Here is a 27,730-nt window from a genome sequence, read left to right on the forward strand (position 1 = left end):
ACAGGTTTTGGCACTTCAGCCTTGGCTTCATTCCTCAGCACGGTGCTGCTTGGGGCTGATCAGCAGATGGCAGGCAAGAGTCGGGAAGTTGGCTTACATGTTGAGGAGGTGTAGCATTTCTTCAGCGCTCCTTTCACCGCACTGGAGACTGACGAGCATGGTGCGACCTGATGGATTGAACCTGTTTGTGTATTTGTTGTCTTTGCAGCTTCAACCACAGCAGCATGCATGCAAGGCACTAATCTGGTCAGTTAAAGGTTAACGAGGGTCAGCTATCGGTCAGGGAAAAAACACCTCCTTACACAGGAAACCTCTGAATCCACAGTATCATGTATGAGAATATGGGATGGCGTTCTGTGATGCACTGCGATGGATGTTGAACATAAGTCTGTCGTTTTACCGTTGTTCTCTTCTTCCAAACACCGTTTTAATCTCTGGGTTTGTTTCTGTGCGTGTCCTGAACACGCAGTCAGTGTTTCAGCAGCTCACAGCCATTTGTTCAACAGCAAATGTTTGTCTGAGATGAATTCTCCAGCTGATCCGGAGCTGCATCCCGCTGACAAATGAAACCAGCGCCTGGAGGGAGGAAGAGTGTGTGTGTGTGTGTGTGTGTGTGTGTGGGCGCTGGAATGTGTAGAAGTGGAAATGGAATAATTTTATTGTTTGTCACTGTGGCCCTCGTGGTCACGGTTTGTTATTGGATGCTAATTAAAACGGTAACAATCCCGGCAATTGGCAATTAAAGACTTGTGAAAGAGGTGATAGCATAAACTCATTCTTTATCCCTCCTTCACACCTCTCTTCACTCCGTCGTTCTCTACTCATTAGGAAGACAGAGTGCTGTCACTGACCACCACAGTGAGTGATTGGTGGAGGGGCAGAGCGAGTGGAGATAATGACATGCACGAGGCCGGAATAATGGGAATGAATACGCTGAGCAACTGATTCATGTTGCATGAAATCTGGCTTTTTAGCTTTCTACCTCTTCATGAGGCAACATACAGCTTGTGGTGAATGGAATTCTAGAAGAATATTTACCCTGAATGTGTTATTGTACATGACTGAGATCTGGGAACATGGGGACATCCTTTAAAAGGAAACATAGGAGGAATTTACTTAATGCAATTATGAGAAGTTGAACAGATGTGGATATTTGTGTGTGGAGTGTTTGACCCCGTCGTCACGCCATGCTCAGAGGTCGTGACCGATTCTGATTGGTTGAAGTGAACACAAATGTCTCCAATAATTCACAATGATCCTCATCTCTGACCTTAGTAGAGAAGCTCTTGTAGTCCTTGAACCGATGGAAACGGAAACGTAGACGGCCCACAATGCAAATTCTGTTCTTTGTGCGAGTTCGTCAGGCAGCCATCATAAAACAACATGATGGATACACAGCCGGGGAAATAAATAAATAAAAACACTTTGTCCTTTTTTTTCTGTTCCGATCTCTACTCTGGCGCCTCTTCTCTGATGGATCTGTAAAATGATATAAGGAATGAGACTTAAAGTGAGGAGGAGGGAGGGAGGGAGGGAGGCAGGAGGGATGAAGGCAGCGAGGAAAGAGACAGAGGACATGATTTATTAGGCTCATAAAAATTCTGCCTTTGTTATTCCCTCTCATTTTTATATGTGAGACTTATTAAAGAGCACACCTGCCAGAGACCTCCGACGAACTTGCAGTTTCACACTGTGTGTGTGTGTGTGTGTGTGTGTAGAGTTTTGTGTGTGTGTGTGTGTGTGTGTGTGTGTGTGTGAGATCAGGTTTTTCTTTGCACACTTTCATACTGATCTCTGCTCTCCTCAGGTGCTGCCTCCTCCTCTCACCGTAGCCCCGCCCCCTCTCACCGTAGCCCCGCCTCCTCCCAACGGGTGTTCAGGTCACGCTACAAGATGGTGACCCAGCCAGGGTCCAGCACCGCACACCCCTTCCCCCACAGCCCCGCCCTCTCCTGGAGAGCCAAGAGGATCCAGTCTGCCAGGTAATCCACATTAACAAAGACAAATCCACATCCGCCTCCTGCAGGTCCCGTTTAATGCGTCTCAATGGCTCATATGGTCCAGTGCAGAGCAGCGACCCGCCTTTAATGTCACTGTCATGTGCAGCATGAGTGGAAGAGGTCGGGGATTTATGGCGCTCATTTTTACAGAGTAGATAACCCAGAGAATAAACCATTTACACCGTCGTGCTGCTCACATTAATTTACACCAGCAGGGGAAGCACCTCACAGGGCAGACGGGGCGAGGGGGGGTCTGGCACACCCGCCCACTCACCCCCCTCCCTTCACTTATCTGACTCTCATCTCCACACCATCAAGCCTATATGATTCTTGCTCCAGGTTTAATCCACCAATGAGTCTTGATCACACAGTGAATAAAGTATCTGAAATAGGACTGAAACACAATGATATGCAACACTATGATTAATATTGTTATTGGCTAATCTCTACATTTATTTGTTTGATTTTTTGGACTAATGGAGAAATCCCCATTACAATTTACAAAGTGACATCTTCAAATAGCTTTTGTTGTCTGACAAGTAGTCAAAAATCCAAATGAATTCATTTTACGTGATATAAAACTGAAACGAGCAGCAGATTGTCACCTTGAGACGTTTTTGGCTAAAATAATATGAGTTGTTTCTATGATCAACTATCGATAAATTGACAAATCCTTTCAGCACTAGTCTGTAAACACAGGAATGTCTCATATGACGTGTGTGATATGAGGGTAGAGGGTAAATGAACACTTATGGGTGATTAACATTAAGTTGATGCTTATTCGCGACTTCATCACAACAAATAGAGCCACATAAGGAGATTCGTTAACACAGGTGTGTGTTGAACCTGGTTGGTCCTGATGATGTGTTAATGTGTAGAGAGTTAAAAGGAGAGGGACACACACACACACACACGTTGAATTCAAACATCTTTAATTTGGGTGAACTTCCTGAAGTTGTCTTTTGGTTGCGTATGTCGGGCTAGACTTTAGAATTAAAGCATGAGTGGGCTTTTTAGTGTGTGAGTGTGTGTGTTTGTGTCTTGGTTCATTTGTGTAATCCAGATTTGGTGAGACAGGGAGACCTGGACTGTGCTGGACTCGGCCTCTAGTGACTTATTACTATTCATTTAGCTGCTGCAGTAAATATTGATTCATCAAGGGATTTTCAATTTGAGCCCCGTGACATGTTGTGAAATATCACCAAGTGTGCAGAAGTGAGGAAGGAGATAGGGAGGGAGGGCGACATGTCGGGTCCCCGGGGATAGTGGATTACCCACCATGCACTCCTTTCTCGTGCTTATCTATCTGTTTAACTTCGAGGGCCCTCCGCTGTGATCAGTTTGAAGCCGTCGAGTGGAGCATGAGCTCATATTCTCTGCTCTTAACTACTGAGTGCTGCTCTTCATCTCTGGCCTATCAGACGCACTGATCCCTGTCCTCATATGTTCTCAGCTCTTATCTCTGCTCCTCCTCAGCCATGAGGAGGAGCTCCATCGCTGAGCACCTCCTCATCGCTGAGCTCCTCCTCATGGCGTCGCCAGGTGTAACAGATTATCTTCTTATGTTTGTTAGAAGGAAACATACCATGAGAGTTAAATAGGAACCCATCATTTTATGATACAATAAGAAATTGAGAACATTTCCATTATAATATGTAAATAGATGTGTAACAGCGTTTACAAGCAGGAATTCCAACATCCATCACGTCAATCAAACATTTGAGGAGGAAAATAAACACATCCATGCATTTTCACACTTCCACCATCTCAGCACAGCAGCCAGGAAGAGAGGTTTCCCGACCCAGCATGCCGCGCTCCTACCTGCTCTCAGCCCTAACGAGCTGGCGGCTGATTTAGTGGCGGTGGTGGTTTGAGGGGGCGAGGGAATCGGCGGCCGTATTTCAAGCCCCGCCACCAGAAAATAGATATAATCTCAACATTAACTCCATTAATAGTAGCAGGAGTTGAATTAAGAAAGCCGTAAAGCATGGAGGATAAATTAGAGCCGAAGCCTCGTTCATCCCCCTCACATCCTCCCTTCTTTTTCTCCGCCTCCCTTCTTTCATTCTCTCTGTTGATCTTCTTTGTTTTTATTTCTGTGCTTAGTCACATCCTACATTTCTCATTCTTTGTCTGACTTCCTCCTGACACACTTCCCTCCCACCCCCCAAATAAGTGTACTATTTTTAAGCACGTACATCAGCACACTCACACACACACACACACGATGTCCACGCGCTCATCTCCTTTAGTGCTTCAGTATCGATCAGTACAGGATGTAAGAGACGGGGCAATAAAGTGGAGCAGCGCTCCCTCTTCTTCACTTCTCTTTTCCCGCATTCACTCCCTCATTCATCCTCTTTTATACCCGATTCATTCATTTACTACTTATCACATGAGTCATCTGCTGTTCACCCACAGTGCTGTTGTGGTCCTCCTGCTGCGTTCACACACAGACTCCTGGGCTTCTTAGTTTCCACCATAAGAGTTACCTGGTTTCTAAAGGTGGATGTCACACGAGCGTGATGCATGATGCTCTGGTTTCCTGTTGGTGTCTGAAGCGGAGCAGCAGTCACATGACTGTTTGTGCTGCGCTCCGTTTCAAGGTAACTGTTTCCCAATATGAGCACACTAATGCTGGGCTTGCAGGCAAATAGAGCAGGGCAGCATTATTGGGAGCAGCCGGACGACCCTCCCACTTCTACTGTCACTAAAACAAAAGTCACACCATTCATCAACGGCCTGATAGTGCTGAGTCATCAACGCATGGTCAGAGCAGGACACACACACACACACACACACACACACACACACACACACACACACACACATACAGACATACATACACACACACACACACACACACGTACAGACATACATACACACACACACACACACGCACACACACACGTACAGACATACATACACACACACACACACACACACACACACACACACACACACACACACATACAGACATACATACATACACACACACACACACACACACACGTACAGACATACATACACACACACACACACACACACACACACACACATACAGACATACATACATACACACACACACACACACACACACACACACACATACACACACACATACATACACACACACACACACACACACACACAAACACACACACACACACACACATTTTATATACTTTATTTGATTCCACATTACAAGTCAGGTTTCAGTAAGAATCAAATATTTTGAATGATCCAACAGGATAAAACACATCAGCACATTGTTACTGTTTCAGGGGTACAAGAAACATCTCCGTTTCCAGATGAACATGCTTCCTACGATAGAAGAAATTGAGCAGTACTTTACTAGCTGTTTGGCTGTTGTTCTAGAAAGCCCCCCAATGCGTAGTCCACGGATCGCCAGCCTATGCACATGCCCTAGACTAGGGCTGCACGATTCTGGAAAAAATGTGAATCACGATTTTTTTGCTTAGAATTGAGATCACGATTCTCTTGCACGATTTTTTTCCACAAAATGTTTATTGCACTGATGAACTTTAACAAAACAAAAAAACGTTGTTGCTTTGGCAGAGGCATAGTAGTAGTTCTATCATTGGAAGATAAGTAATTTTTACAAAAGTAAAAAAAAAAAATTTGACATGCGGCTGATAGTGAATCAGGCGCTATAAAATGAACCGTCAGGCTCAAATACGGCTCGATGGTCCGACTGGACCATAAATCAGATGTAGCGGGAAAATGATCGATTTCCCACAATTCTGCCTCGACCACTGCCCGCTGCTTATTGTACATGTTCGGGAGCGCAATGTTTGAAAAGTAGTTCCGGGAGGGCATCTAGTACCGTTTGTTGTGAGTGTTTATCATCTTACGAAATCCCTCATGTTGTACAGTGTTTATCAGTTGGCCGCTCTTCATTTGCATAAAGTTGAAGTCGAATCTACTTAATGCTAATCAGACGCGCCGGGCTCGACTCGCCACCTCGGGAACGCTCGCGAACGGTCGCGAAAATCTTCTAAACTGAATGTTGTCGATCTAGGATGATTGACAGGCGCTCTCCTTCATACAATCACGCCTACACTTCATGGCTGCACCTGATTGGACGATCGCTTTCACAGCTGTCCTGTCTGCTCCGGAGTTCACGCAGACCAACATGGCGGCTCGTTTGGAAACTTTCTCTTATTTTACGAAAATAGTTCACCGAAAGGTGTTTCTGAAAACATTTTAAGCGAGAAATAAGCTATGCAGTTGCTGAATCTGTCTTTATTTTAGATCGACCTATCAACTGAACGCGTCACACCCGGGTGCTTTGGGCGCCTGTGCAGCACACAGCGCCTGACGTGTAATGTAGTTTCCTCATTGACTTATTTATAGTCACGCGTTCACGCGCACGTTCACGCGTGATGACTGCTGCACGCCGGTGATCACATTACGCGGAGTAACTACGCGTAACATTCATGCGTTTTTAGCGAACGCACGCATTAACGCGCGCATGAAGATAATTGAACATTTTTGTCAGGCGCTCACATGTACGCGGAAACGACGTGCGCAGACTCTGTCACGCGTGACAAGAAGCTGCGTACATATGAAGCAGCGTGCGCACGTCTGTCTGTCACTGTTTGACAAATGTTGTTACGCATTCACACGTACGTTTCTGATGCTGCGCGGCCGGAAGTTGATCTGCACGGTGCGCAGACTCCGCGTAACATGGACGTGTAATGTAGTTGTTCTGTGTTCCATTTTCATCCAGTAGATGGTGCAATCGATCCAATGCGAGATACAGACATGGGTGGATGACGTGACATGGCAGTTTTGCTGTCTTCAGTGTCGAGATAAATAAGAGATTATTTCTTAGATGAGTGAGAACCAGTGTTGGGCAAGTTACTTCAAAAGCGTAATGCATTATTTATTACTTGTTACCAAGGCTGGACTGGCCATCGGCATATCGGGCATTTGCCCGAAGGGCCGATGGCGATTTTGGGCCGAGCCTTTTTTTTCTTTTCTTTTTACTAATGGTATTAGTGTTATTAATGGTATTAGTGTTATTAATGGTATTAGTCATGATACATATTCAGTGTTTCCCACACATTGAATGGACTTAACTAGCGGCTCTAATAATAGGCCTAAACAGGAGGGCAGCAGCGCTTATTATAAGGGGAAATCCTCGCGGCTGGTTTGGTTCATCAACGTTCTGTTTTCCCCCGTCGCCATGGCAAGGCGTCCCCCGCGCCGACCCCCCTTAGCTGCGCGAGTTTGACAGTGCATGCGCGTATGTCAAAACCAAAACACCAAGGAAGGCTGAGGAATAGTCACCCACTTATATTAATAATAATAATAGTCATAATAAACTAATAGTATAAAGCAGCCATCCCCAATTAGCGGCCCGCGGGCCAAATCCGGCCCGCAAGAGCAAATCCGGGCCGTGCGGACACAGTGACACTATGCAATAACCTGCCATAAGGTGAAATAAAGAGTCGGTAAAGTTGAAAATATATTCACAGATTCGGGATCAATAAATCTGAAGTGAAACGTTTTCAAACACAAATGATGCCTCTTTCCCACCGTAATATCAAAGACTACGAGCTACAAGGACCAAAACCCAGATTTTTTACAAAAATCAGCTGTCCTCTGAGCTGAACGGAGAACATTGATCTATATGCGCAGCCGGCAGCCGGGCGAGTGCGCAGGGACCGTCTGCAAATTACAAGACAAAAGCAAAACTGCAAACAAAAACCATTAACTCCACTGTTATACAATATTGTTTTCCTCTTGTGCGCCACTTGCTGTAGTGCTGTTGTTTTTTGTTGTTGATCAAAATATTCTCCAGGGGCATTCAAATAAATAAATTGTTGATATTGGACTTATTTTCTTTCAAGCGTACATTTTTATTTGTCCCTCAACACAGGCTATGACTACTATCTGCTACTACAACCAACCTGGGCATAATTTGGCCTTCAGTGAAAACTAATTGGGGAACCCTGGAAGGCTCAGCACTGTGTTTTAGTCATTTTTCTTTTCATCTTTTCTTGAATGCTTAAACTCCTCAACCCCATTTAGTATGTCAACATTTTGTATTAGTACCAGCAGTTTGTAAGAAATTGGTCAGTAATTGATGTCATATTTTGGTTCTCAAAATTCACCAAATCGATGCATTAAAAAATGTTCTCCCGGGGGGGCATGCCCCTGGACCCCCCTACAAGATCACAAGCCCCCCACGATAGAATCCTGTGGGAAACACTGCTATTGGTACACAAAACTGGTAGATCGGCCCCTTAGTCATGATTGATTCTGGGCTGGACCAATTACAGCCGAGGGGCGATGCCCGACAGTGTACAAGCATTGTCAGAAAACATTTTTTTCATTCATAGGCTTCATTGTCTTTCCATCGATACCTGGTGGGCCGGTCTCGGCTGAAAATGCCTGGGCCGATTTTTGGTCCCAGTCCAGCCCTGCATGTTACTGTCATTTCAAAGTAATTAGTTACATTACAATATTACTGTCTTTGAATTGTAAGGCATTACACTACTTTTACATTACTTTTACATTACTTTTCGCCAAAATAAAAGGAAATATGGATTTTTTGTTCTCAATAGATCTTCTTGTGTTCAATGCAGCTCATTACACAGCAGGATGTGATGTTTTTCGCTTCAAAATAAAAGAACGAAAAACGGAAAACATGTACTGTATCTAGGCTACTAACTTTGCGTCTGTGTTTTTCAATTAGCCTAAATCTAATAATATAATTGTATAACATGTCTATATAGACCCCAGCTAGCAAAAGTTATGTGTGTAATTTAAAATGTATTTTCAATTAAAGCAAGCTCTGTAAGAGCGAGGAGTTGTTTAAAGGCAAGAAAGTGCTTGGAGACTGTAAAGGGCATTTAAAACAATATTTATTCACAGAAATTATAAAAGGGGGTGTGGGGGCACCCACGGCACTCTTGAGAATGAAGCACAGCCTTGACGAGCTTAAAGTCCGGATCTAGCCATTGAGCAGTCAAGCTCAGCATGCTAACCTGGCTAACGCTTGACGACCAGATATCTGTCGTGAAGCTAATGGCTACAGCATCAGAAATTAGCTTCTCGACGTGTCCATAAGCAACACTGTACAACTCAGGGAGGCAAACATCCAAGAAATACTTGCGATTGGGCATGGCAAAGCGTGGCTCGAGGAACTCCACAAGTTTGCTGAATCCGGCGTCTTGCACGATGGAAAACGGCTGATTATCCAGCGCAATGCACTCCTTGTGTTCCTTGTTGTATTTCAGTTGTTTTTCTGCTGACTCTTTGAGCAACAGTTGCGTTGTTTTCTTCACGGAGTCCTTTCCTCGTTGTTGTTTTGCCTTACTTTGTTGCTGCAAAAACGCTTCGTGTGCCTCCGGGTGGTTTTTCTTGATGTGAGAGATTAAATGACCTATGTATTTATAAAGTACTCACCATCTTTCCCACTCACCTTTCTCCTTCCCTTCTTCTTCTTCTTCTTCTTCTTCTTCTTCTTCTTCTTCTTCTTCTTCTTCTTTTAAATTTCCGGTCCGGCAGGCAAAGTATGGCTCACTGCTGCCTCCCCTGGTTGACTAAAATGAAAAGGCCAACTACATTACACGCTCATGTTACACGCACAGCAGATCAACTTCCGGCCGCGCAGCATCAAAATCTGCGACCGCACGTACGTGTGAACGCGTAAGAACATTTGTCAAACAGTGACAGACGACGTGCGCACGCTGCTTCATATGTACGCAGCTTCTTGTTACGACGCACGCACGCACGCATAACAAAGTAACCATGCGTTCACACACGTTGCTGCGCGTCTTTCTAAGTGTTTTGACTTTGATTTAACGTCATACACACACACATACACACATACATACACGCAGAGACATACACACACACACACACACACACTTTTTGGGGGAGTTCGTGTCTTTACTGCGACCTCCAGTCATTTCCTGTTTTACAGCACAACTAAAAGGATGGAAAGTACTTCAGGGCACAATTACTTGATTCATCGTCAAGAGAATGTGATTTATGGTTTACGTCGTTCGTAAGTGCACCGAGACAGAACCGTGGAAATCAAATGGAGATAGAGAAATGGTTGAACAGCCACTGCTATTCAAATCAACGTAGCAGGTTGGATTGGCGGCCATATTTATGTGGGCTGTTGCCACTGCAACTGTTGTAGCGTCACTTCTGTATCAACTAAAGCGACTTACAGTCAGTTGTAGTAACGACTCGTCTAGATAACGGGACATGAAGACTCCATGTCCATGATCCACACCCGGAGGAAGGAAGTCAGACCTGACTCCTCATCCTCCCGGCGCGCTGCAGCAACACATGGCAGCCCTCTGACCGCCAACACAACCGTTGATATCAGTCAATGTGCGTTCTACTCCTCTTCTATTTATCAAGACTAAACCTTACAGGAGAAACACGGGATCGTCACTATGACGGATCCATTTTGCATTACGCGTTATTGTTTTATCCATTGTTGATATAGAAGTCGTTGATTAGTACAGCTTTAAATAGTTGAGCAGTGTGTTTGATGCCTGTAGGCATGTGTCCCTCAGGAAGGCAGTACAGTAGAGTACATTAAAGTAGAGTAGAGTTCAGGACAGTAGAGTACAGCAAAGTAGAGTAGAGTTCAGGGCAGTAGAGTACAGTAGAGTTCATTACAGTAGAGTACAGTAGAGTAGAGTTCAGGACAGTAGAGTACAGTAGAGTAGAGTTCAGGACAGTAGAGTACAGTTCATTACAGTATAGTACAGTAGAGTAGAGTTCATTACAGTAGAGTACAGTAAAGAAGAGTAGAGTTCAGGACAGTAGAGTACAGCAAAGTAGAGTAGAGTTCAGGGCAGTAGAGTACAGTAGAGTTCATTACAGTAGAGTTCATTACAGTAGAGTTCAGTACAGTAGAGTACAGCAAAGTAGAGTAGAGTTCAGGGCAGTAGAGTACAGTAGAGTACAGTTCAGTACAGTAGAGTACAGCAAAGTAGAGTAGAGTTCAGGGCAGTAGAGTACAGTAGAGTAGAGTTCAGTACAGTAGAGTACAGCAAAGTAGAGTAGAGTTCAGGACAGCAGAGTACAGTAGAGTAGAGTTCAGGACAGTAGAGTACAGTTCATTACAGTATAGTACAGTAGAGTAGAGTTCATTACAGTAGAGTACAGTAAAGAAGAGTAGAGTTCAGGACAGTAGAGTACAGTAAAGTAGAGTAGAGTTCATTACAGTAGAGTACAGTAGAGTTCAGTACAGTAAAGTAGAGTAGAGTTCATTGCAGTAGAGTACAGTAAAGTAGAGTTCAGCACAGTAGAGTACAGTAAAGTAGAGTAGAGTTCAGGACAGTAGAGTTCAGTACAGTAAAGTAGAGTTCAGGACAGTAGAGTTCAGTAGAGTAGAGTTCAGTACAGTAAAGTAGAGTTCAGGACAGTAGAGTTCAGTAGAGTAGAGTAGAGTATGTGTTCTCCGTTATCCCTCTAGAGGTCAAGGAGAGTCAGGAGACAGAGAAACCCTTCATAGGATCAGGTATTGTCATTAAACCACAAAGCCATTTAGTTGTAGTCATTTTGCTACACCAGAAGAAATTGACAAACAAAATATATTTTTTTTATTTGCATCAGGAGGAATTCAAACAGAAGAACACAATTCTGTGCAGATAATCTTAACATCTTAACATTAAAAATATTACAACACTGCCCATCAACTCTGACCTTTTGAGCGGTTGGACACCATGCATGTGCCGGCGTTGCCATAGCGATGATATTACTTTTTTGATGGTTTGATTAGTATGTTGCTCCCACTGTTTCTGTTCTTCCTCACACTGCCCCTCTCTCATTAATGCAGAGAGAACCTGCCAAGATAACCTGCCAAAACTCAGGTGCTGGTGACTCTTATTGATTTTCCCATAGTGCATAGTCAAACCAAAATATATGGCTTTGCACAGCGCCGTCCAGTCCAGAGCGAGCATCGATGTGTAGCTGTTCAGATGGACATGCTAACGTTGTGAAAGGTTCCTTTTGTAGTGTGACTGCAGCCACGTGTCGGGGTTAACTGTCGTCTGTGTTAACGTTCATGTCATATCCCCATTAACATCCGCCGAGGCTCCCCGGGCCTCCTGCTCCTGGTTTAAGCCTCCCTGGGTGGCAGTCAGCGCTCCGACATTAGCCTCCGTTACAGCTCCCCTGGCTGCCGTTGCCCTGTGTAGGGCAGCCACTGATCTCATATCAGTGAAACTGAGTGTTGCGTGGCTGAGTTATGGCGTGCAGTCAGGTAGACAGTGGACGTGGACGCAGCTTGTTTGCAGCAGCAGCAGCAGCAGCAGCAGAGCAGCAGCAGCAGCAGAGCAGCAGCAGCAGTGTGTTAAGCGTCCGTGTCAGTTGTTTTGTGCGCTGCGTGCGTTTGGGGTAACCCTCTCTTTTCTCTGTAATGGGAGGCATGAACTCTCGCTCTAAACCCATTTCCAGCCCATCTGAAATACGGCAGCAAATTACCTCCAGCGGCACCCTGCACACCAGCCCCAATCCGCCCCAAATAGAAGTGACAGGACAGCGCAATTTATCGCCATAACCCCTGCACCGCCCCACGAGCCGCCAGCAGGCTCACACACGGGGCCACTCAGGGACTGTGGATGGGAGGCTGTGGTTGTGTGCGCTGTACATACTGGAGCTGGAGTGTGTTGTGGTGTGTGGGTGTGTGTGTGTGTGTGTGTGAGTGTGTGTGTGGTCTCCTCGCTCCGGTGTAGGGGCCAACCTCACTGCTCTGGCCCCCTGCCCTGCCTATTATCTCATTGATTTCCTCCTCTCCTCTTTTCAATTCTCTCCATTTCCACACTGCCGTCCTTTCCATTAGAGGAGCAATTTAACAGAGTGCTGTGACATGGGAGGGTGGGGGAGGGAGGGGAGGGGGGAGACTGGAGGATGGGAAACATAAAGTGAAGAGGGGAGATATAGTGGAAGAGCTTGAGGGAAGACGGGGAAAAGAGGGGAGGAACCGAAGGAGGGATGATAGCAGCGTCCCCCTCAGAGACCGGCATCGCCGAGGATCTCACACAGCTGATTGTAATCATTCAAAGTTGTAATAAAGAAAATGAACCTTGTTTCCTATCCCTCATGTCATCTATTTCTTTCTTCTTCTGTCCGTCTTCCTCAGGAGTTTCCTTCAAAACCGAATGCGAGCTCCTCACGACCGACACTCGTCTTCGTCCCAGCCCTGGAGAGGGAGCAGCATGTGCTGGATTCGGGGATCCCTGTACCGGGTGTCGGCCAATAAGCTGTCCCGCACCGTGGCGTCCAACATGTCCATCAACCGAACAGGTATTCTAACTGTGATCGTCCCTGGCAACATGATCTCATGGCTTTGTGTGGAAATGACATCTAGTTTTATTTCAGTCAACCATGGCTGTTACAGAGTATAATATTTAAATATACTCATCAAGAGAAAACATATTTAATTAGCTCACTACTCAAGTTTGTACAGAGCCCCAAGGATCATGGTGGGATGTTTCTTTCCCGTCTAATAGGTCCAGGCTGAGGAGATTGGAACAAAACTGACATTGCAATATATTTTTTCTGCAAAAACACATTTTTAAGCGAAATGGATTTTTTGTACTTTGAGAATTAAATTAAGAGACTCGACCTATAAACAATTTTGTGATCTACTAGGAATGTATTCATAGATGGGCTCCATGTTTCAAGACGAGTAGGCCCCTCCCACTCTGGCCAGGAGCCCCGTCCCCCCCTGCAGGGAGGGCAAAGCGAGTCCACAGCTCTGGAAGCAGCGAGGGGGGCCGTGAAGCTCACGGTCAAATCTGCGAGCTACCTCGACCCTTTCCAAGCCAACCTTATATATCTCTGGGATCCTGAGTAGAGGATCCCCCCACTGAGGAGGGGATCCCCCCACAGGGGAGAGATCCTCCCACAGGGGAGAATTAGAATTAGAATTAGTTTATTTAAAAGGGGACAGTCCAATTTCATAAAACACATGGTTACACATGGTTAAAAAAGCCAGAATTAGCCAGAAGGGTAGTTTTCATCTGTAGTCCCCTGGCCATGATGTAAAAAAGGCAATAAAGTTACATTTAAAAAAAAGAAGAAAAGAAAATGCATGTACAATATAATACAAAATACATATGCAAACACTTACTAAACAATTAAGAAAAAAAATACAACACCATTTTATCATAACATCAAAACATCACAACAGGCTTATCTTTTAGTGTTGGCAGCTGTAGGTGTTGATAAGCCACATTTTAAATTTTTAAAATGGCCTTGTATGTTGTGAGCAGTTTAACCTCCTCAGGTACTGAGTTCCACAGACTTGCACTCCTTACTGACCAGGCCGACTTACTGAAAGTGCTCCTACGCAGAGGAATATAACAGTCACCTCTGACAGAGCCTCGAGTGACACGCTCAAGGCTGTTTCTTTGGCTGATGAACTCTGCCAGAGGATCTGGAGCCAATTTATGCAGTACTTTATAGGTCAGTTTTAAGTCTGCAAATGTGTGAAGACTGTCCCAATTTAAAATACTGTATTTTTTTTAAATTGCACGGTGATGATAGTGCCTAGGTTTTTTATCCATAACTTTAATTGCTTGTTTGTACAAGATTTCCAATGTTTTTTTTTTAACTCTGACCAGCCTGGGACCAGCTGGTTAGGCAATAGTTGAAGTGACTGAAAATCATCGGATGCAAGTACATTTTTGCGGCTTCAGTTGACATTTCATTTCGAATTGCACGAAAATGTGAAAGATTTAACTTGATTTTTTTACACAATTTGTCAATATGGGCTTTAAAGGAAAGCTCTGAATCTATAATTATCCCAAGATATTTATATTGGCTGACAATTTGTATTTTTTCTCCATTTACATGTATGTCGGGGTCAGGGGATGAGGGTGAGAGATCCTCCCACTGAGGAGGGGATCCTCCCACTGAGGAGGGGATGCCCCTCAGTTTGTGATGGCAGTATGGCGTCGGAGGCTGGAGGTCATTAGTCAGAAACACTGGGTTAGTCGTGTCTGATTTAATTTGCCAACAAAGCGCCACCGGCATGTAAGAGGCTGCCATCTGTCTGAGCACGGAGGTAATATCTTCATGGGTTAGGGTTAGTGGAATCCAGAGTGGCTTTGAATATGAATCTGATAATAGGCATGAATGGAAACAGTTGTAGTAAAAGCACATCGGATCAGGAGGGCTAGAGGTGATTTACCGGCTGCACACAGGTGTGTTCATCCAAGGCTGGGCCTGGTTATCAGCTACGATACAAGGTATGACATCAAAACGTGTTCTTTTGACAATATATTTGAAAAATGTTAAATGTTTATTTTATTAAACGAAAGAAACAAGAGAAATTATAGATCTGAATCAGGAACTGTCTGATCCAAGAATAAGCAGCAGAAAGAAGAATGTGAGCTGTTATTTACGACACACATTTGATGTGACAGTCAGTGAAACATTTCAGTCGGGACCAGGATCCTGGCCCAGTTCTGGACCTGGATTCCAGGACAGTAAGTCTGTGTGCACCCCGAGGTGATAAAGGAGTGTTTATTCATGTTTGTGGCTGCAGCTCTGCCCACATGCTCCCTAATAGACTTACAGGAGCTGGCTGGATTTGCCATCTGAAATAATAAAGTTGTCATCTGTCAGAGCAGAAAGGGGGAGGGGCTAGAGACCTGGACGGTGCAGATTAAAGCCTGGATCTGCCTCCAACTCCCTCACACTTCTCTCTTATACACATGCTGTGGCAACTCCACCTGCAGGTGTTATTGAAGAGCTCCATTCTGTTAAACTCGTGACCGGCATCCCAACACACACACACACACACACATTTGTTCTTGTTCTGGACCCACCGGTCTATAATCCTGAACCCATCAGAGTCCGGAACTCGAGGAGAGCCTTGACAGCCAGAACAAGTTCCCAAATTAGAGGTCTGAATAAGATCGAGGGCCATCTGTAACCTCGATCTTTTCTGCTAGTTTACACACACACACACACACTCATTGGGTACATAGTGTCTATGATGTTCTCAGACAGATCTGTACGTCACGTTCGGCTTCAGCACCATCGCAGTATAACGGTATAAATAACCTGGCACATATCAGGTTGTTAGTGCATCTGCACAAACACACATACACACACACTTACACAGCTTCACTTCTGTCACATCTGAATAGGTTCAACAGTATTTTTAACAAGTTTTCTTTGAGACGCCACTTCTGTAAGATGACACAGTGTGACATGCAGGATGAATACATTTTATTTATCAATCTAAATAAAGACAAAAACAACCTCATCTGTCCTTTCAAACATGTATCCATGTCCTCATCACCATGTCGGACTAATCACTTTAAATATTGCGGTAACATTTCACAACATAAGTCAGTTAGGAGGAGTTCATGTACTGGTGATGGCTGCAGATGGTTCACCTGTAACTGCTTGATTGTACTTGTGTACTTGTACTGTGTTTTTTGTATTTGTGCTGTCAGAGAGCAAATGTTTGTCATGTTACCTTAGTTTTCGACTAAAATAACACAGATGAGTAAACGGGACTGAAGCTGAAGGGACAGTTTTGTAAAATATGATATGTAACGTGCCCTGTGATAGACTGGCGTCCTGTCCAGGGTGTACCCTCCCTTCGCCCAATGACAGCTGGGATCGGCTCTAGCCCCCCCACGACCCTGAATACAGGATAAGCGGTAGACAATGGATGGATGGATGGATGGATGGATATGTAACGTATGGATATTATTTGCTGGATGAAACTGACACCAGAACACAGGAAGCCTTTAGAGGTCTTGCTCACGTTGCCTGTTGTCCACCCTCAGGGAGGTCCTTCAGCAGCGCCCAGGTCTCATCCACCAGTCCTGCTTCCAACCGGCCCTCCAGCTCTCGTCATCTAGCCAGGTAAGCAGAAGTCCTCCCAGCATTTCTACACAGATACAGGAATACGTGGGCCATCCTGCAACACAGCACCCGCTGCTCTCTCTGTGTCTTTGTCAAACAAGTCGTGCAGTCCAGCGCAGCCTCGCCATCATCAGACACGCTCGCCAGAAGAAACCCCAGAAGCAGTACTGCATGTACTACAACCGCTTCGGCAAGTGTAACCGTGGCAACAGCTGCCCCTACATCCACGACCCGGACAAGGTTGCCGTCTGCACCAGGTAAAGTACAGTCAACACACAAGAACACGGGTGAAGGGTGGGAGATTAATATCTGATCGGTGGTCCTTTGGAAAGATGAATGTGCTTCCATTACCACGAGCAGTGGACCCACACACACACACACACATCCTCCAGGAAACACGCCCCGACTGTCACTTTCTATTAAAAGCACACAAATGAACTATTAACAAAAAACAAACGTTCATTGTTAAATCATCAGAACAAGAAAATAAGCAGCATCGCTATCATCAAATCTACCAGCCTGTGTAGCCAAACATGCTCTGAGGTGATCTTGAGAGTTAAGGATGTGGATCCATCCATCCATCCATTGTCTACCACTTATCCTGTATTCAGGGTCGCGGGGGGGCTGGAGCCGATCCCAGCTGTCATTGGGTGAAGGCAGGGTACACTCTGGACAGGACGCCAGTCTATCACAGGGCCAACATGTAGAGACAAACAACCATTCACGCTCACATTCACACCTACGGGCAATTCAGAGTCATCAATGAACCTATCCCCATCCTGCATGTCTTTGGACTGTGGGAGGAAGCCGGAGAACCCGGAGAGAACCCACGCTAACACGGGGAGAACATGCAAACTCCACACAGAAGGAACCCGGGTCCGACCCGGGAATCGAACCCAGGACCCTCCATGCACTCTCAATAATAATCTGTCTGGTTTTTCCTCAAAAATGTGTGATAACCTAATTAGAAATGTTTTGAAGTAAAGAATCCCCTTTGTTGTACAAAATGGGCAGATGTTGTTCATGCAGCTGCTGGACACAACATGTGTTCACTCCTCTGGAGTTAGTGGAACGTAGTGCTCGTTGTGATGTGCATGTTTAACTGAGAAACCTCCAAGTTTCACTCTGAGCTTCTGAATCCATCCGGAGATGAGCTGTGTTTCTCTGTAGAGGACTCTCAGATGCCAAGCTACAGCATACCCGGCAGCTTCTGCATTCTCACATGGGTTTCCATTTTCATGTGCAGGTTTCTGAGAGGGACGTGCAAGCAGGAGAACGGGACATGCCCGTTCTCCCACAAGGTGGCCAAGGAGAAGGTAACATGCTCCCACACAGCCAGCAGTTCCACAACACGGGCTTTATGGGTTTTCATTGCTAAGGCCATGCTCGGGTTCAGTGATCAGGTCTGACACACAGTCATCGTGGATCGTATTCACCTTCTTGGCGTGACTCCTTTTTCCATGACACGGGACGTAGTGAGGTAGACGTGATCCAACGGGGGTTCAGGCAAGGGCTTGTGGTTAAATGAGCGACCCAAAGGTTAAAGGATAAATGTAGCTCCGCCCACATTGACTCCTTCCAGGTGAGCGCGTGTAAAAGCAACAACCAACGAAGCAGATGTGTGAGTTTAACACAGGTGTGTTCTGGTTTACGTGTAAGGCAATAAGAACCCCATCTTCACCTCTGACCTGTGGTTACACACCTTATACAGCTCCAGGCAGCACCTCAGTCACTGTAGGACTCGAGATATGGCTGAAATGAACATGACCATATTTAGTAAATGCACGACAATTTTGATGATTGATTTTATGTTGTTGATGTTGTCTTGTTTCACCTTCTGAAAACCTTCTGTGTTTTGAATATGTTGGCCTGGGCTCTTTCAAAAGATGTACATAGACTGTAGAAAATAATTGTCAGATTCATTCATTTGTTAGTTGGAGCCCTAAAATATGAATGCAATTTTCAATTATTTTCTATCAATACATCACAATGTGACAATAGTCAACTAATTGGATGAACAGAGAGAGCATTCAATCCAACAACACTCTTCACATCTGCAAAACAAATGGAACAAATCCATTGTGTTGGTTTGAATACAAATCTTATTGAAATCATCAATTTAACTTAAAAAATATATTATTATGTCACAATGTGATTTCACTGAAGGTTTTGTCATGTAGAGTCATCACAGTGTGTGTGTGTGTGTGTGTGTGTGTGTGTGTGTGTGTGTGTGTGTGTGTGTGTGTGTGTGTGTGTTTGTGTGTGTTTGTGTGTGTCTGTCTGTCTGTCTGTCTGTCTGTCTGTCAAGGGGAAAGTAACAATTCAAAAAAGGAAATATTTTTTTCCCTTCCTACTTTCCCTTCAGACAAACAACTCTACAACAGGTGCCCTGGCTCTCTCTCTCACACACACACACACACACACACACACACACACACACACACAATGCCCTGCACCTGTGTTGGCTGTCACCCTGCTGCATGTAAGTGCTGAGAGCCCAGCTGTCTGTGTGTAACGCCACCTCTCCAACAGCACCCCCCGCCCCGACAACCTTTGGCCCATCCCTCCACAGGATACTCCCGCTCTTATTTCACGTGGACCCCCTTAAATATGTGGTGTCTTGGGGAGAAGTTGGGTTGATTCTAAGGGGCGGGTGCAGGGTAATGCACCCAGCAGCTACCACAAATACCTCGGAACCAGACACCCCCCCCCCCCCCCCCCCCCCCCCCCCCCCCCCCCACCCACCACCACCCTCTCCCTCCACCACTGACCCAGTCTGTGCACACATCCAGAGCACATAAACACATCATGAGAGCTGGATGAGCTGCAGCCTGGATAAATATTTCTGTAGCAGTTAATTAGATCAAACTGATCCCGTCCCAACAAGGTGGAGCCTCTCTCTCACTTGGCCTCCCCCACCCTCCCCCGTCTTCCTTCACCAAACCCCCTCAGAGGTATATTTAGACCGGCATCCACCAGGCTCGCCCACGTACACCAAACTGTATGTCTCTCTCTCTCACACACACACACGTACACGCTGTCAAGACAAACATTCACTCTCACTCTACCGCTGTCAACTGTAATTAAAGTCATTTAACTGCTCAGGGTGACAGATTGCTTGGCACACGGGACACGTCAGGTTTCAGAACCGCACGTCTGTTAACAAACTCCTGTAATCTTTTTGATTGGTGGACGCGTGGGAGACGAACTTGACGGAGAACAGCAACATGGTGTTGTATCGGTCTTCTCTAGGGCCCATCCATGTGGACAGCTTCCCTTTATTGCACAATATTTGGAGGCTGCCGTTTCAACCAGGAGAATTTTTTTGCGAACAAAAGCAAATCTAAATGTATACATTGTCGGGAAGACTGCCAACATTCAAAAGTGCTCAATTCAGTCCGTCAGATTGATGCACAAAATCAATTCCATATCTTTTTAGACATTTTGCCAATAATCCTGATGGTTCATCCACGACAACACAAGTCAGATGGATCATTATTTTTATATATATATATATATATATATATATATATATATATATATACACACACACGCACATGTATTTAAATCCCCCATGTCGGGCTATTTGTCAATGTTTCATTGTTACACTTCTCACAAAAAGGATATTTGGCTTTCAGGTGGTATTTATGGAAAATGTAAAGAGTTCACACTACAGTGATATTATATGATGAAAGTAGGGCATTTAAGTAGAAGCATGCAATGGTGATTTCCTCATCTCAAACAATGTATTGAAACAAAAGCTAGCAGCAGTGGTGGGTATACCACAACAAAACATGTCAACGTCTCAATAACTTGTCATGTGACCAAAGGACGTCCACGTTTGCTGTTCAGCTCCGTGTTAGAGAACAGAAAGTTGTGCAAAAAGTACTGGAACATTGAACAGTTGGACATTCAAAAGTTTAGAGAAGGTCAAATTAAGTTCACCTGTAAAGGTCATAGTGCATTTTAGGTTCATCCTGAAACTTCACCTGAAAGCCGAATATCCCTAACTTTCTGTGAGTAGTTAACCAAGTCTTTGTCAAGCAGCATGAAGAGTTCCTCCGGATGACTTCCACTTCTGTGTGACTCTCTAGATGCCGGTGTGCTCCTACTTCCTGAAGGGAATCTGTAACAACAGCGACTGTCCTTACAGTCACGTCTACGTGTCCCGCAAGGCTGAAGTGTGTGAGGACTTTGTCAAAGGCTACTGTCCTGAGGGAGAGAAGGTACCACACTAACACTCACTGTGATGTCATCACATCGTCTCTCGGTCTCTTTGTTTCTCTGTCTCTCTGTCTCTCCGTCTCTCTGTCTATCTGCCATTCTGCCTCAGCCCCTCTGTCCCTCTGTCTCTTTGTCTCTCTGTCCCTCTGTCTCCGAGAAGCCACTTACATGATACTTTCATCAATACTTTGAAACGAACATACAGCTGTTCATCGAAGCCAGCCAGCACCTGATCAGTGACCACTCCAGGTCAGACCGGGGTCATGGGGATGGGTCAGCTACCATTCAGGCAGACCTCCATGTAGACCGTCTGCACCTGTATAACTGTGTCAGTCTGGATGGAATCATTGAAACCATAGACGTCACTTCTTGACTCTCATAAAAACCTCCGGTTGCTGTGCAGTAAGGGTCAGATCCACCCGTCGCTCCTGCAGCCATGTCCAATATCTACGCTGTATTCTTCATCTGAACTTGTTATTATATTGTACTACATGTGTACAGTTCCACAGTTAAATTGAGGCTTAGGTAAACAAGTAGTCTGGAAACCAATCTTCCCTGCACGCACACACACACACACACACACACACACACACACACACACACACACACACACACACACACACACATACACACACACACACACACACACACACACACACACACACACACACACAGGCAGCAACAGCTGCAGGGCTGCTGGGCCATAATGGCATAACTGTAGTGTCTGAGTGACACATTGTGGGCTGATGGGTAACAGAGAGCCACCTACACATGACTTGAGACACCCGAGTACCCCCCCACCCCAACACACACTCTCACTGTCCCCATATCCACCTCAAACATACCCTCCACTCCTCCCCCCTCTCGTGTTTTTACCCCCTCCCCCTTTCTCTGCTTGTTTTTTCACGTCGAGTGTGAAACAGATGCGTTTTCACACTGTCAGACCTCATTTAAATAGTGCATGGGGAAATGAGGATATAGAAAACAAAAGGGATATTAATATTTATTCTATTAGCTGAAGTGCTTAGGTCTGTGATTTTCCCCTGTGTGTGTGTGTGTGTTGGGGGGGGGGGGGGGGGTGACGCGCTCTGCTGTGAAGCTCTGGTGGCTCTATGATGGATAGCAGGCAGTAATTATAGATGGGAAAACTGCTGAGGACGGCACTCCGGGCCAGCAGGCAGACACCCAGCAGCTCAGGGGTTAAGTCTGCTCCTGCCTCCTCCATCCACCTCCATTCTCCTCCTGCCTCCATCCTCCTCCTGCCTCCATCCATCTTCATCCTCGCCTCCATCCTCCGCCATCTACTTCCATTCTCCTCCTGCCTCCATCCTCCTTCATCCTCGCCTCCATCCTCCGCCATCTACTTCCATTCTCCTCCTGCCTCCATCCTCCTCCATCCATCTTCATCCTCGCCTCCATCCTCCGCCATCTACTTCCATTCTCCTCCTGCCTCCATCCTCCTCCATCCATCTTCATCCTCGCCTCCATCCTCCGCCATCTACTTCCATTCTCCTCCTGCCTCCATCCTCCTTCATCCTCGCCTCCATCCTCCGCCATCTACTTCCATTCTCCTCCTGCCTCCATCCTCCTCCATCCATCTTCATCCTTGCCTCCATCCTCCGCCATCTACTTCCATTCTCCTCCTGCCTCCATCCTCCTCCATCCATCTTCATCCTCGCCTCCATCCTCCGCCATCTACTTCCATTCTCCTCCTGCCTCCATCCACCTCAATCCTTGCCTCCATCCTCCTGCCTCCTCCATCCACCTCCATCCTCCTCCTGCCTCCATCCTCCTCCATCCTCGCCTCCATCATCTGCCATCTACTTCCATCCTCCTCCTGCCTCCATCCACATCCTGCCTCTTCCATCCTCCTCCTGCCTCCATCCTCCTTCTGCCTCCATCCTCCTCCTGCCTCCATCCACATCCTGCCTCTTCCATCCTCCTCCTGCCTCCATCCTCCTCCTGCCTCCATCCACGTCCTCCTGCCTCCATCCTCCTCCATCCACCTCAATCCTTGCCTCCATCCTCCTCCATCCTCGCCTCCATCCTCCGCCATCTACTTCCATTCTCCTCCTGCCTCCATCCTCCTCCATGCACCTCAATCCTTGCCTCCATCCTCCTGCCTCCTCCATCCACCTCCATCCTCGTCCTGCCTCCTGCCTCCATCCTCGCCTCCATCATCCGCCATCTACTTCCATCCTCCTTCTGCCTCCATCCTCCTCCTGCCTCCATCCACATCCTGCCTCTTCCATCCTCCTCCTGCCTCCATCCACGTCCTCCTGCCTCCATTCTCCTTCATCCACCTCCACTCTCCTCCTGCCTCAATCCCCCTCCATCCTCCTTCGTCTAACTCCATCCTCCTCCATCATGCATCCACCTCTATCCTCCTCCATCCACCTCCATCCTCCTCCATCTACTTCCATCCAGCTCCTGCCACCTCCTTTCACCTCCACTTGCCTCCATCCACCTCCACCTGCCTCCATCCACCTCCTCCTGCCTCCATCCACCTCCATCCTCCTCCACCTCCCAGGATCTGTCTCTGCCTTCCTACTTGACCCTCTTGCTGCTTTACTCCACAGCCTTCATTATGAATGTCAGATGTTTCCATGACGATGATCCAACTGTGATCCTTCGTGTTTGTGTGGTCAGCTGTAGTCTCCTCTCATTGGCTCTCATCAGTCGCCATTTGGCTGATGAGCATGATGCAACCGTCTACGTTTTAACGTAGTTTCTCTTTATTTTTCACGTCATTTTAAAGATATTAACACCTCACACACACACACACACACACACACACACACACACACACACACACACACACACACACAAACAAACATACACACTACTGAAATACTCTCATTTTTACTACTGAACACCTCACACATATGGGGCCCTATTTTAGCGGTCTTGAACACGACACGCAAGTGTCCTTGTGGGCGGATCTCGGATACTGTTGCTATTATAACGGAGGATAAATTCAATTCAGTTCAATTCAATTTTATTTATAGTGTCAAATCACAACAGAAGTTATCTCAGGACACTTAACACATTGAGCAGGACTAGAATACGCTCAAAATTTCAAGAGTCGACACACTTTCACCAGCGGCTGGCAACAAAACTGCTTCGTCCCTGTGGATGAGAGAAGCAGGTGCACACGCTAAAAATGGTCAAGCATGCGCCCTTAAAATAGCATTTAAATAACGTGCCACTGACTTTAAACCAGGTTTCACCTGGTCTGTGGTGGAATTGGTTTCTAAAACACGAAAAAGCACCAGGGAAACTTTGCGCCGGACCGTGCTACATTTTTCCGCTGACACGCCCGGGGGAGTGCAAGTTAGTTTCCTATCTTACCAACGTGCGTATCTGGAGGAAAGGTCCGCTGTGCGTCGGATGAAATATAGCGATGATGCATGCGTTGGTGTTGAAGGTGCAATGAGGTGGGTGCATAGACCAATGAATCAGCATGCAGATGTAACACGTAGTGTCAGTCGTCTTTCAACAGGAGACACGAGGCGATGACCGTGAACTTTGTTACTTTTTCTTCCTGTACTCCAAAACATGCACCTTTCTCTCCTAAAACTGGGACACACACACACACACCAGCAGCAGCTTCACTGTTCCGTTTCTTACGGTTGGCATCTGCAGAAAGCAGCGATGTGATCAGTCCTCTGGTCCAGCTACAACCCTGACGACAAAAGTGTCATGTGACCCATCGTGTTCTACCTACTTGGTTGGCCAGAGCATTTGCTGCTTTGCATTGCAGCAAAAGGATGCTGGAGGATGCTGGAGGATGTAGCGTCGTTAGAAAGGAGCCGACACCACTGTGTTCATCCATGCAGTTAGATGTCTGGGTGAACACAAGCTCACATCTAGCGCCGATGTGAATCTTCATGTAGAGATCTGTTCTACTCACAGGAAGTTGCTCTCCACCAGAGTGTCGGCTTCATGCCCGGGATTTAAATGCATGTAAAATCCCTTTTTTATTTTACTGTCTTTTCCATCTCCCTCCCTCCCTCCCTCCCTCCCTCTTTATTTCTTGCTTCTTTCGCTCATTCTCTCCGTGTCTTGGTAAATGTGCTGACTCCTCCTGGCCGGGCCCAGCAGAGAGCTCTCTAATAGGCCCCAGAGACATCCCTGCTTTCCTTAAATCAAGTGGAAAAGTGTTAACTTGGGTGGGATAAAGATGTTCTGTCCACTTTAGCTTCTTCCTCCAGTTTCCTCTCTCTCTCTCTCTCTCTCTCTCTCTCTCTCTCTCTCTCTCTCTCTCTCTCTCTCTCTCTCTCTCACTGTCTGTCTTTTTATGAGGATGAGGATGTATGGTACAGATGTATGCTGTGGGGAGGACTGAGCACTGAAAGTGCTTCAGCTTTAACCCCGTAAGATTTTGGCGTAGCTACAATAAAGTAAACCTGTTTGGTTTGTGTTCAGAGGGAGTCATGAATATGGGAAGAATAAATAAATATAAAGCCTCCTGATGCTATATAGTATGGAACGTGTGTTTATGGTTTTTGGCTCCATGATTATAGCTAAAATCATCATAAAAATGAAGCTCAATACTGAGATCACAGTTGTAATCAACTACCACACATCCACATTTGAAAATGGACTTTGGTCCAATAGAAACTCTGATATGATTGTGACACATCACGTCAATCTGTCAATCTCACTTCACTCATACCTCCAGTGGCGGTTGAAATGTGCTTCATCTGTCTACATGGAACTAAGACTGAGGTCTTCAGATCTACATAGGGAGCCGGTCCTCTTCACCTAGTTTACCATGTTGCACCACTATGTTTCTACAGAAGCCCAGAAGGGACAGTAAGAAGAACAGAAAAGGTCCAGGATTGGTCATTTTATCTGTTTACCTGAAACGCTCAGTTCAATGCATCTCAGTCAGCGTATGAGATGTCAAACAGGTATCGTCACTTAAAGAGAAACATTCCGAGATTAATCGATCCACAGATAGTTAATCAACTGTTTTCATCATTTACTCATCATTTACTAATCATTTAAATCGTAAAAAAGGCCAAAAGTTCTTTGTTCCAATGTCGTTAAGAATATCATTGTCAGCGCTGAGAAGTGATGTGAGACACTTTTCATCAACTGACGAATGAATAAAAAGAATTGGGACATAATTCACAGAAACGGATCAAGTCTCAGCCCTGAAGCCATGAATTAGCAGTCGCCACATTAAAGTGGAAGAAATGGAAGTTACAGTGACACAAACGATACAAGAGGGCTTTCTATCAAAGCCTTTGATTGGTCCACGAGTAGTACTCCACTAGAGCATGTGTTGTCATAGTTACACAGAGCTATGGAGGCTCTCACCTCACACACACTACTGAAATACTCTTCATATTCACTACTGAACACATCTCACACACACACACACACACTACTGAAATACTCTTCATATTCACTGAACACATCACACACACTACTGAAATACTCTTCATATTCACTGAACACATCACACACACTACTGAAATACTCTTCATATTCACTACTGAACACATCTCACACACACACACACACTACTGAAATACTCTTCATATTCACTGAACACATCACACACACTACTGAAATACTCTTCATATTCACTGAACACATCACACACACTACTGAAATACTCTTCATATTCATTACTGAACACATCACACACATACACACACTACTGAAACACTCTTCATATTCACTACTGAACACATCACATACACTACTGACATACTCTTTATATTCACTACTGAACACCACACACATACAAACACACACACACACACTACTGAAATACTACCACATTCACTAGTGAACACCTCACACACACACACATGCGCGCTACTGAAATTGACAGTAGTGTGTCATACTGTCACACACATACACATCAGTAGTGTGTGTGAGGTGGGTTTGAATGGCGGACCCTCATTCCTCTGTGAGTGATGGATGGATGTCATGATAGTTGTGGTTAAAGCGGTCGCTACTAGCTGATGTAAGCTGGGTCACATTTAGTTTCACATCCATCATTAAATAGGTGCAAAACTGACCGGGCATGTGATCTTTTTTATTTCATCTTGACTTTAAGAAAGGGCCTAAGTGGGTAAATGTTGGTGTACTCCTCCTGTGGAGCCGACGGCTTCAGCAGTGATGTCAGACCCCAAATATAAATCGATGACGGTTATTAACACCGGCAGCCAATCTGATTCGTCGGATGAAATGTTGTGTCAAAACCGCAGCCCTATCAGATGATCCAGAGAGAGACTTGACAGCGAGCTGACCTCGGATCGCCTTGGCACCAGGGCCACAGGGATACGGGTGTGAGGGCGTTGAGAGGGGCCCTTGTGGCAGCGAGTCAGGGCCGCTGGGCTCCAGAGAGTTGACCAAGAGTCCAGAGTGTTCCTGGAAAATCGATCCAGAGATCCCTCTCCCCTCACACACACACACACCGATACACACTCTATTTGTGGACCAATCTGCTCCCAAGTCCGACACTCCTCACCCGCCATACACACACACACACACACACAACCACACACACAGTCACACTCCCTGCAGCCTGCAGCCCGGAGTGAATATAATTAGCCTTCCTGACAGGTGGGAGGGATCGGATCTCCTGGAGA

General features: G+C 45.8%; 1 protein-coding gene across 1 annotated transcript in view; it reads left to right on the forward strand.

Annotated features, from left to right (window-relative positions):
- zc3h3 (zinc finger CCCH-type containing 3) overlaps positions 1–27,730 on the forward strand; it is a 69,538-nt gene that overhangs the window by 38,307 nt on the left and 3,501 nt on the right. The window contains exons 4-9 of the mRNA XM_084011553.1: positions 1,808–1,982; positions 13,144–13,307; positions 16,814–16,892; positions 16,994–17,149; positions 18,139–18,208; positions 20,987–21,118. Of these exons, the coding sequence (XP_083867679.1) occupies positions 1,808–1,982; positions 13,144–13,307; positions 16,814–16,892; positions 16,994–17,149; positions 18,139–18,208; positions 20,987–21,118 (776 nt within the window). The remainder of the gene's footprint in view (positions 1–1,807; positions 1,983–13,143; positions 13,308–16,813; positions 16,893–16,993; positions 17,150–18,138; positions 18,209–20,986; positions 21,119–27,730) is intronic.

Source organism: Eutrigla gurnardus, assembly GCF_963514095.1.
Source record: "Eutrigla gurnardus genome assembly, chromosome: 6".
NCBI classification, from domain to species: domain Eukaryota; kingdom Metazoa; phylum Chordata; class Actinopteri; order Perciformes; family Triglidae; genus Eutrigla; species Eutrigla gurnardus.